Source organism: Marmota marmota, unplaced genomic scaffold (assembly GCF_001458135.2).
Source record: "Marmota marmota marmota unplaced genomic scaffold, marMar, whole genome shotgun sequence".
NCBI classification, from domain to species: Eukaryota; Metazoa; Chordata; class Mammalia; order Rodentia; family Sciuridae; genus Marmota; species Marmota marmota.
This window is the reverse complement of record NW_026000205.1, coordinates 11,686,770-11,698,135: the sequence shown is the minus strand read 5'-3', so window position 1 is coordinate 11,698,135 and position 11,366 is coordinate 11,686,770. Positions and strand designations below refer to the sequence as shown.

General features: G+C 54.6%; 1 protein-coding gene across 3 annotated transcripts in view; it reads left to right on the top strand.

Moving 5' to 3' along the window:
- Fxyd5 (FXYD domain containing ion transport regulator 5) overlaps positions 1-11,351 on the top strand; it is a 28,504-nt gene extending 17,153 nt beyond the window's left edge. The window contains exons 1-8 of one of the 3 annotated variants that reach the window (XM_048791197.1): positions 342-432; positions 610-670; positions 2,447-2,527; positions 3,303-3,359; positions 5,123-5,239; positions 7,599-7,673; positions 8,505-8,534; positions 8,615-11,351. In XM_048791197.1, coding sequence (XP_048647154.1) covers positions 610-670; positions 2,447-2,527; positions 3,303-3,359; positions 5,123-5,239; positions 7,599-7,673; positions 8,505-8,534; positions 8,615-8,814 — 621 coding nt within the window. In that variant the 5' untranslated portion in view covers positions 342-432 and the 3' untranslated portion in view covers positions 8,815-11,351. Of the gene's footprint in view, positions 1-341; positions 433-607; positions 671-2,446; positions 2,528-3,302; positions 3,360-5,122; positions 5,240-7,598; positions 7,674-8,504; positions 8,535-8,614 lie in introns of those variants that run through there. The other 2 variants (XM_015497227.2, XM_015497228.2) reach the window with 2 other exon arrangements.
- The last annotated feature ends 15 nt before the right edge of the window (positions 11,352-11,366 follow it).

Genomic DNA, 11,366 nt, shown 5'->3' with positions numbered 1-11,366 from the left:
GCTCAGGTGGGTAGCAGACCGGCCTGACGGTGCCTCCCCGCGTCCCATTCACGCCCTCGCCTCTCACCTCCTCTCCCAGCGAGGCGCCCGCTCCCTCCTCTCCTCCGGCCTCAGTCTCCCCAGCTCGCCTCCATCGCTCGCAGACCGGTCCCTCTCAGATCCCCCCAGCACTCGGTCGCCCGGGCCGCAGCGCAGCCCAACACCAACTCACTTTTTCCCCTGCGATCAGGAGGCATTACTCACTCTTCCTCTTTCCACTACTTGCGGGCTCCTGGGCCTCAGAGAGTGGCCCCATCACCCTGCCCCAGACCCCAGCCCGCCCTGCGCCTTTGCCGTCCATTCCAGTGAGGATCGCTGCCGGCCTGGAGGCGCACGGAGGGGCTTCTCTGCTCTGGGGGTGTCCCTGTGCCCTGTGTGCTGCTGGGACACCAGGTTGGCCCGGTGCTTCTTGTTTTCTTTGGAGGGTGTCGCTTGGGACTTCCACGTTCCAGATCCTCCCACTTCTCCCAGTGGCTGCTGTCAGCCCTGGCAGGGGTCCTGATGCAGGGAGAGAACCCGGCTGCCCCGCAGGACAGGCTTCTCTCACCCCTGTTCCCACTCACCCCATAGATGTCGCCCTCTGGCCGCCTGTGTCTCCTCACGGTCCTCAGCCTCTTTCTCCCCACCAGAGGTAAGACCCTGCCCTGGAGCCCCCAGTGTGCTGCTGGGTGGGTGTGTGGGTGGGTGGCCCGAGAGTGTGGCTGCTCTCTCCTGTCACCTCATGGTGCCCCCTCCCCTGAGTTGGCATCAGGAAGTAGAGATCCCTGGGCACTCTGGGGTTACACCTTCTTTGGGCACCTCAGACCTGGGTGGTTGCTTCCAGAGAGTCTGGCCAGAGCCGGTCCTGCTGAGCATCCTCCACCTCACCTCCAAGAACTCGCTGAGTTTGATTTGGCCTGGAGATTGGTGTCCGTTTTCTATTTGGCAGCCAGAAAACCTGGGCTCCCAGTAAAGCAGATCCCTGGGTCCCCTAACAATGAGCTGTCAGGCAAAGGAGGCATGCTGGGGCCAGGAGAACACTCAGCCTTGCCTGAGAAGGGTCTCCAGGGCAGTAGCCATGGCCGATGCTTCCTGTGTGGCAGGTGCTTGCACCTGGGCTGATGGAGGCCTTACTTCTACTCTACTTATACATGTTGCTGTGCCCCTTTTATGGATGGGGAAACTGAGGCACAGTGGGCAGAAATGCCTTGTGCCAGAGTCTAGTGGGTAGACGACCTGGGGTTACCACAGCCCCGCCTCTGCCAGAATCTAGATCATTTGCTTCACCAAAGGAGCCCCGCTTCTCTTGGATGTTCATGTATTCTTCCAACCACACCACAGCCATTTGTTGAGCACTTACTGTGTGCCAGGTCTTCTATGCGTGGAGGGAACGGCCGTGAGTGCAACAGGAATCACTAGGATTCTGGGGGCAAAGACAAACAATAACCGGCCAATCAGTAAATTGTATGATGTGTTGGGAGGTGACAGTGCCCTGGGGAAAAGAGAGGAGGGTGCTAAGGCGTTAAAAAGTGGATGGACAGGAGGCTGAGGCAGGAGGATGGCAAGTTCAAAGCCAACCTCAGCCTCAGGTTGAGGTTGGAGAGGGGAGAGGGGAGGTCATGGAGAGGGGAGGTCGGGTGCTGGAAGAGCAGGGGGAGCCCTGTAGGTTTCAGGGGATGAACGTTCTCTGGGGACTTTGAGGAGAAGCAGGAAGAGCCAGTGGCCGGGTTGGGGTGAGCAGAGGCGGAGTTGCTAGAAGAAGACCTCAGGGGGTGCTGGGGGGCCGGAGGGAGTGGAGAATGACGGGCCAGGTGTGGGCTTTGGCTCTTACCCAGAGTGAGGTGCAGGGCTCGGCCCGGGAGCCTGGTGATCTGACTCAGGAGGTCCCCGGCTCCCCCTGACTGTGGGTGGGAACAGACCATAGGAGCAGGAGCCAGGGAGAAGTCTCCTGTGACATCTAGGTCACAGGAGGAGGGGATGTTGGATAATAGAGGTCACCCAGGGAGGGGCAGAGGCTGGAGCCAGGCAAGGGCAGCGGACACGTGTAGTGCCAACTACATGCAGGCGGTGGGGGGTACCATGAGGCAGGTCTCGCCATTATCCCCGCCCTGCAGACTAGACCCCTGAGGGTTCGCTGGTTCTAAGTCACACAGCGACGAGGCGTTGGGAGTCCTGAATCCAGGGCCTGTGCCTCTAGCCCCTGGCTCACTAGAGGGTCCCAGAAGCCTGGGTGGGGAGTCGGGGTGGAGGGAGGGTCCTGGGACATCCGCACAGCTTGAAAACGTCCAGGAGCCACAGCTGGATGGCTCTTCCAGCACCCAGGACCTCTGGAGTCGGCCCCAAGGTCTGGGAAGGTCGGGCAGGGTGGGAGCGAAGACGAGAGAAGGGGGACCCGAGGTGCCCTTCTGACCTCTCCTTGGCTCCCCAGGACAGACGTTGGAAGAGACCACCTCCATTTCTACAGTGGACCCAACTATTTTGGGCACCCATGGCCCGACGCAAGTCCCAGGTGAGGAAAGAGGGACAGATCGGTCAACACCCCATCAGTGCCAATAACCCCAGCAACACAAATCTCAAACTTAGACCAAATAGGAATTTATGGATTCATGTGACTAAAAAGACTAAGGATAGACCTTCAGGCATGGCTGGGTCTAGGTGCTCAAATGTTGCCATCGAGAACTTACCTCTTGGCTCTGTTTTCTCTGTGTTGGCTCCATTCCCCGTCAGCTTATCTTCTTACGGGCCAACATGGCCCTGAGAGGACTGCTAAGAATCCAAAGACAGAATTTCCACCTCCCCAATCTACCAGATGTCCCAGAACTGTCATTGGTCAGACTCAAGTCATGTGCCCAACTATGAGCTGATCATTATGGCTGCAGGCACAGGAAGCTGACTGGTGGGCCTGGGTCCCCTGGTCAACGGCCACCATGACTGGTGCCAACACCTCTGAAAAAAGTGATCCAGAAGTCCGGGAAGGATGGTCGCTAAGAAAGTTCCAGGGGGCTTTGATGGAGGCAGCTGGGTGCTGGTTGGCGGTCAGAGGTATCTGGGAAATTTCTTTAGACAGGACCTCGAGTCCCAATAAAGCCAACTAGCAGCATTCGTCCCCTGAAGAACCACTCGGGTGGCTGGTGCAGGAGGAGGGGTGCTGGGGCCTGGGGAGACCTGGGCACCTCCAAAGCTCCCTGACATCGACACGCAGTTGCTGCGGGAACCCGGATCTGGCTCCTGGCCTCCTCCAATCTCCTCCTCTTCTGCTCTGACTCCTGCTTTCCTAACTCCAGGTTCAGTCCACCCGGAAGTCCAGTCCACCCCTCAGACCTGGACCCAGCCTACTGAAGGTGAGTGACGGGAGACAGGGGCCCTTAACCTCGCAGCCACCTCCCCAGCACCCCCCTTTGTATTTTCCCTGAGCCGGTCTCCCTCTGTGGCTGAGGTTGGCTTTGAACTTGCCATCCTCCTGCCTCAGCCTCCCATCCATCCACTTTTTAAAGACAAAACAAAGGGAACTTTGGACATTGTGAAGTCTTACGTGTACCAAGCAAAGCACCCACCCAGAGAGGTCCGCCATGGCCACTTACCCCAGCTGAACCCCTGCATGGCTTCCCAGGCAGACCAAAGAACAGAGCCCCACCAGGGCCCCACAGATGCTCCCTGTGCGCCAACCGACTCATTTCTTCTATTCCTCTCTTTATCTATTTTTTTTTTAAATTTTCAAATACTATTTGAACTTTTTCTTGGAGTATAACATAATTCAAAGAGTGCCCCCTGAATTTTCTCAGTGAATGATTATTGACACGAAGTACCTAAACACATTATCCTTGGAAAGAATAAAAATAGAGGACGCGAGACTGAATCCCTTTGCCAACTTGCCCCAACCTGTCCCAACCCGTCCTTGTTCTTTTTCCATCTCTGGGAGGCCCCACAGCTAACATTAGGGGTGATTCCCTGATCCTATGGTATCACATGGATATTACTGCAGAAAATATACTGTTGGTGTATTTCTATGGGTTAAAGGATATCGCAAGAATGTCCTGCAACTTGCTTTGTCTTTTTTGTGGGGTGGGGGGAGTATCAGGGATTGAACTCAGGGTCACTGAGCCACATCCCCAGCCCTATTTTGTATTTTATTTAGAGACAGGGTCTCACTGAGTTGCTTAGCACCTCACCATTGCTGAGGCTGGCTTTGAACTCAATCCTCCTGCTTCAGCCTTCTGAGCTGCTGGGATTACAGGCATGCACCACCATACCCAGCCTTGCTTTGTCTTTTTTAAGCAATAGTATGTTTGGAAGTTGTTCTCACATCATAAAAACTCATGCTGCTGTTCTTCTCTGCTGTCTAGTATTCCAGTGTGCCGGGGCTGCGGTGAATATAGGCACACACCTCCCGATGCTCATTGCTTGCTCCTGTTTTTTCTGCTACACACGGTGCCACAGTGAGCAGCCTTGTCTCTTACCTTTGAGCAAACACAGCACTTACATGCACCAACCTCACTGAACCCTGAGATAGAAACTGCCATTATCTCCACCTTACTGATAATGAAACAGAGGCTCAGAGCAACTTGCTCAAGGTCTCACAGCAAGACAGACCCACAGCTGAGATTGGAGTCCAGAAATCTGGCTCCAGAGCTAGGGCTTTGATCCAGGATGCTATGGAGTGAAGGTCATGAACATTCAAATTTGTTTTAAAAGTTGCATCCTCAAATGGCCACACCATTGGCTGCATGCAGAGACAGTCCCCCTTACCTGGCCCTACAGTGACGCCCATATATTGACACCTTTGATTTGTGCCAAATTGATGGAGGGAAGGAGATACCGTTCTATAGACCTGCAAGTCTCGGACTCACTGAGGTCTTCCTCCCTTTCTCTACCTCCCTCCCTCCCTCCCTCCCTCCCTCCTTCCTTCCTTTCTTTCGTACTGGGGATTGAACCCAGGGGTGCTTAACCACTGAGCCACATAGGCATTGCTAAGTTGCTGAGGCTGGCCTCAAACTTGTGATCCTCCTGCCTCGGCCTCCTGAGCTGCTGGGATTAGAGGCGTGGGCCACCACACCCGGCTCACTCAGTTCTTATCCTCCCCTCTTTGTTCTTCTGACCTGAGTAGAAACAACACAAACCCAGAACAGGACCGAGACCCAGAAGCCGACAGGAATGGACGTGACAGACCCAGGGACAGGAATGGACGTGACAGACCCAGGGACGCTCACGAGCAGCAAGGAAGGTAGAGCCCGGGACGGGGAGCAGCAACTTCCAGCTCTTGCTTAATTCCCTATCTAGGTCAGCGTCTCCCCTGGTACGAGTCTCAAGCACCTGTTTGGGGAATTGCTAATTCATTTTAAGGAAAAAAAATTTTTTTTGTGTGTGTGTAGTCAAAGATATTTAGGGAACTCTGAGTTAAATTTAAACACGGATCTTGATGGCAAGACTTCTCAGCACCTCCATAAAAGCTCATTTGCACCAAACGTCCCAATAGGCAGCCTCTGGAAGGCAGCATTTCCCCAAAGCAGTGGAGCTGGTGACCCTCCTTTGTGCACCCCCTCACAGGCTGGTGCTGGGAAATGACTGTCTGTCGATGCTCCCTTTGTGTGCACTCTCCCCCTGTGAGGGAAGGAACTTTTTGGTTGCAAAATATAGAACACCCAATTAAAACAAAGAGGTTTATTAGCTATGTAAGTTCTATGAAATCTGGAGGTCAACAGTTTCAGGCATAGCTGGATCAAGGGGCTTAAGCACGGTCATTAAGACTGAATTGCTCCTGCTCTTGACTGTGTTGTCTTCCTTCTTTTTTTCCTTTTGGTCTCATAATTCGGTATCTACAGAGAATTTCTTTCTCCTTAACTCCAGCCCAAGGCCGAGAATCGACCCTCATTAGGGTTAGGGTTAGGGTTCGGTTAGCTTAGGCCACTCGGGCTGAGAAGCATGCACAGTTGTACAGATTGAGCACTGCACAAGAGCACCACCTCCCGGGCCACCTCATTTCCCTTGTCCATCTTCATAAATATTCTGATTTTCTAGTGGTGACAGTAGAACATCTCATTCCTACAGAATCTATGGAAACACTTTCACAACAGATGAAAATAAAGTCTCTTGGGAAATTAAGCTTTTCCATTTTGCACCAAAGGGCCCCTCTGGGAGACCGCAGCTGCGCCTGCATTTCCCAGCTGATCATTTAATTTACTCTGGAGTCTTTGCTGGCCTGGGTTGCTCCGGGTATTAGTCCTCCACCCTGGGACATGGGACAGAAATCAGCAGCAACGACGGGGTCATCAAGTCCAGGGGTAAAGGGTGCTGCTGAGCCTCAGGGTTTCCCAGGGCCTCTCCCTCCTCCGTCCTGGCCTCTCTCTTGCTGGGCACCTTGTGGGGACATGGCTTCTGCCCGCGTCCAGCCCCCAGCTTCCTAGCTCCCCTTGTGACGTAGTCTGCTTTGGTGGCCGTGACAAAGGATGACAGGCTGGGGGGCCTGAGCCGCAGGAATTTCTCTCTCATGGTCCTGGAGGCGGGAGTCCCAGATTGAGGTGGCAGCAGGGTCCCTGTGGGTCACAGATGGCCACCTTCTTGCCGTGTCTTTCTCAGGTCTGTGCAGGTGGAAGCCAGCGGCCTCTGGTCCCACCCTTGGGACCTCATCAAACCCTGATTACCTCCCGGAGGCCGCACTGCCACCACCTTGGGGGTCAGGGGCTTGCTGTCCCTCAGAGTCATCACTCTCAGGGAGGAACCAGATGGGGGTCCCCTAGTCATAACCCAGGTCACAAGGGGGCACGGGTCATGACCGTGGGACTAGATGGACGGGGAGGGGGCTCTCTATCGCTCATATCTTCCTCTGGACCAGGCTTTCCCCAGGATCCCCTCATCATCTGTCGACCATGTTTAAGGGGAGAGGTGCTGAAAAGCTGGGGGAACCGTGGGGTGGTGGGTGCTTCCTAGGGCCAGGGTGGGGGGCTGGGGTCGTGGCTCAGCGGTAGAGCACTTGCCTTGCACGTGTGAGGCCCCGGGTTCAAGTCTCAGCACCACGTAAAAATAATACACAAAATAAAGGTGATGGGTCCATTTTTAACCAGGGTGGGGATGCAGACCTTTTCTTTGGGGGATTGACTTTTTGTGTCTAAGAACCCACTGGACTTTGGGGGATGGTGGAGATGTTGTGCGTGCAGGGTGGCTGAGCCAGTGCCTCGTGGGGGGTCCTTTATCCTGCTCAGGAGGGTGTAACCCACCTGAGAAGATAAGTCAGAAATGATCAGTGAAGAAATAAGATGCAGAGTCAGAAAAGTAGTTTTGAAGCAGAGCACCTGACAGGTCCTGCCCCTCAGAAGCCGGAGCCACACAGTTGGAAAGTGTCTCTGTTCATTCATTTAAAGGGAACATCAAAGGCAGGGCCAAGGCTTCAGGGTGGGTCTTGCTTCATGGTGTCTTGCAGGGGGTTGGGGCAGCTGTTTTTGACCAGCAGGTGCAGACCACTGCTATGGTCCCTGCGGGTGGAGGGTGGGACACCCGTGCCCCTACACCAGGTGCAGAGACTGGGGGAGAGCTTTCTCCCCACTTGGGGCCTGCAGTGATGTCCATCTGTCTGTCTCCCACCAAAGGCACCACAGAGCTCACTGGGAGGCCATCCCCAAGCAAAGACGTCATGATGGACCCCCTGACCCCCAGCTCATCAGGTCAGTAACTCCCTTCCCAGACCAGAGATGGGTCGTTTCCCAGTTACTATGCATTTCCTGTCTCTAAAACACGAGCTCAGGACAGAGGCGTCCTCAGTACACACCTGTGCGGGTAGTGACTGACTCCCAGCCTGGGCGGGGCCGGGGGGGGGGGGACACGGTCATGTCTGAACCAACGGATGAAGGTGTGTGCATCCAAACTACGCCAAAACGCAGTGGCTGAAAAGGCAATCGCTTATTTAGCTCCCAGTGGTGCAATTTGGGAGACAGGCTGGGCTCAGCCGGGTGGTTCTTCTGGTCTCTGCTGAGCTTGCTCACGTGACTGAGATCAGTTGCGGGTCGCAGGAAGCTCTGGTTCTTGGCAATCTTGTCCTCCACTTCCTGCCCACTCAACCCACGTGGAAAGGCTGGGCCCACACAGCCCATTCCTCTGTTAATTCAGCAGAGGTTCATTGAGAAACTTGTGTGTGGCGGGCACTGTTCTGGTTGCCGGGGGTACAGCAGCGAACAAGACAGAATCTCCGCCTCAGGGGGCTGACATTCTTGGGGCAGGGGAAGACAGCAAATAATAATCGTAATAACACACAGCAGGTGGTTTTACTTTGCTATCCAGAAAAATAAAGCAGGTTTAGGGAAAACTGAGGGCACTCGGAGAGGTGGTGGGAGCCAGATCGTGTGCCTGGTGAGGACTGTGGGATTCACTGTGAGGACAGAAGGGCTGAGTGGATCTGAGTGAGAGACCCAGGTGGATCTGCTCCCCGACTTTGCCATTCATCTTCACTCCACAAGCCTCCGCCAGACCCTGACGTGTGCCTTGTCCGTCTCTTCCAGGTTCGGATGAGGACAACCCCTTCTACTACGGTAAGTCGACCCTGGGAAGATGTGGGAGAAGGAAAGCCAGAGGCCCCTCTGATCGTCCACCTCCACTTCTCTCTCTGTAGATGAGGCCACTCTCCGGAGGCGGGGACTCCTGGTGGCAGCTGTGCTGTTCATCACGGGCATTATCATCCTCACCAGTGAGCACGGGGCATGGCAGGAGGGGCACCAAGACGGGCTGGGGGAGGCTTTGACCCGCACTGCACCTGAAGTTCAGGTTCCTGAAGGTCCCTGGAAAAGGCTGCTCCGGACCAGGCAGCTCTGAGCCTCCCTGAGAGCAAGGCGTAGAGATGAGCATCTGTTTGGCTCCCATGGCTGCCACTGGGCGATGTGGGCTGGGCTCAGCTGGGCGGTTCTTCTGGCTGTGGCTGGATTGACCCGTGCATGTGGTGCCCGTTTACTGCGAGCTGGGAGCAGTGTTTCTAGGGGCCCCTTGATCCTTCACCTCGTGTTCTTAGCCTCCATGAGGTGATGGCTTTCAGGCTCAGAACTGGCCACTGTCACTTCTGCCACATTCTGTGGATCAAAGCATGTCACAAGGGCTGGCTTCATTGAGAAGTCAGAAAATAGACTTCCCTTCTTGATGGGAGGGAGAGATAGAGTCAGATTGCAGGGAATAGGGAGGTGGAGAGGGAGGGTTAAGAAACTGGGGCCATTTAGCAGTCAACGTATCCGTGCACAGACCTGGTAGAGAACAAGGGGTGAACAAGACGGGGTAGGGAGAAGGTGGAGGAGGACCAGATGGCCCCTATAGACAAAGCCACCATAGCCACCCAGTGGAACCCAGTGGAGATACAGACTAGTGACCCTTTCAAGAGCTTATTGTTTCTGTAAAATCTTCCCATCCTTACCCGTTGGCAGCTGTGACAGTCAGGGTCATGACAGGTGACAGATGGGCCCTCACAAGGTTAACTGAAGCTTTAAAAGAAGAGATATTCATTTATTTTCCTTTGCTATAACAAAATACCTGAGTGGGGGTACTTACAAAGAAAAGGGGTTTATTTATATCACAGTTTTAGAGGCAGAGCCCCAGATCAGGCAGCCCCATAGGTTTGGCCTCTGGTGAGGGCCACTTGGCTGCATCCCATCATGGTGGACAGTATCATGATGTGGGCGAGAGGAGAGATCACATGATAGAACAGGAAGTGAGGGTGGGAGGGGCCGTCCCGTCTCTTTATTACAACCCACTCTCTGGAGAACTGCTGACCCCGAGAGATCAGCGTCACTTCACCCCTTCTGAAGGTGATACCTTGGGACCTACTTCTTAAAGGTCCCACAGCCTCTCAATACTGGCTCACCAAGGACTGCGCTTCTGACAATGAACTTTTCCAGGGACACTCTCAGGACATGTCCAAAGCCCAGCAAGGGACTCTGGCAGGAGCAGTGGCCCCAGAGAGAGGGCCCAGCCACAGCCTCCCTGTAACAGGTGGAGGGATGCGGCAACCCCCACCCCCATCCTCTGCTAGTGCTGAGGTCGAGGGTGCCGAGCCCCGGGGAGGTGGCCTGTCAGATGCGCCTCCTGGGGCCCCGGGATGGGTGAGGAAGGGGGGAAAAGGGGGGCTAATAAGGAGAGAGGCTGACTTAAAATTTTTTTTTCAATTCTGTGTGTGCAATAAAACCAAGGGCTGCTCCTTTTATAGTCTCTCAGCTGAGCTCTAGGACCCATGCCAAAGGCCTCTCGCATCGTCCTTGCTCATCAGGAAGATGGGCACAGACACCCTGAAGATGGGCGGCAGGACACTAATAAGAATAAGCAGAGCCGGGTGCCGTGGCACAGTCCTGTAATCCCAGCGGCTCAGGAGGCTGAGGCAGGAGGATCCCGAGAGTTCAGATCCAGCCTCAGCGACTTAGCAAGGCCCTAGGCAACCCAGTGAGACCCTGTCTCTAAATAAAATCCAAAAATGGGCCGGGGATGTGCTCAGTGGTTCAGTGCCCCGGCTTCCATCCCAGGTACCAAAAAGAAAAAGAAAAGGCAAGATTGGCCTCTGTCTGGGCCGCACAGCACATGGGAATCAGGGAAGACCCGGACCCAGGTCTTCGAGGGCAGAGACTGGGTGTTGGATTTGGGGCCACACATTTTTCCACTGACAGATATTTTGGGGTATCTTCTCTATGCCCGACCTGTGCTGGATGATGTTGGGGGCAGAGTGGTGACAAGCAGCCCTGACCCCTGTCCTTGGGAGCTCACTGCTGATGGGGAGACGATAAGCAAGTAGATGCCGGAATGAGCAGAGAGCAAAGAGAAAAAGATGTCTATCAAGTGCCAAGACGGAGGGCCAGGGAGGAGCACCTCTGAGGAGGAGGAACTGGAACTGAGTCCTAATGATGAGAAGATGATTAAAAAAAAAAAACAAAAAAAACACCCAGGTAGAGGGAGCATCAGGTGTGAAGTCCCGGGGGCAGGACTGAGGGAGCCTGTTGCAGTAATAGCAGGAGGAGGTCAGTGGCACTGGCGCAGAGTGAGCCAGGGAGAGGAAAGGAGGCAAGGGAGGATTGGGGGAGGCAAAGTGGCAGCTGGGAGCAGGTTTGCTTTTTTCAAGTCATCCTTGGCTGCTAAGATCCCCCCTTACTCACTCTGGCCTCCTTCCTGTTCCTTGAGCCTATCCAAGCTGTCCTACCACAGGGCCTTTGCGCTGACAGTTCTCTCTGTCTGGAATACTGTCCACATATCCAACTGGCTCCCCCCCACCTCCTTCAAGTCTTTGCCCAGATGTCAACTCCTCGGTGGCCATGCCATCTTCAGGGAGGTCCATGTGGATGTACCCAACTCCTGGGCCTCACTGAGTCCTTTTTTTTTTTTTTTTTTTTTTTTTTTTT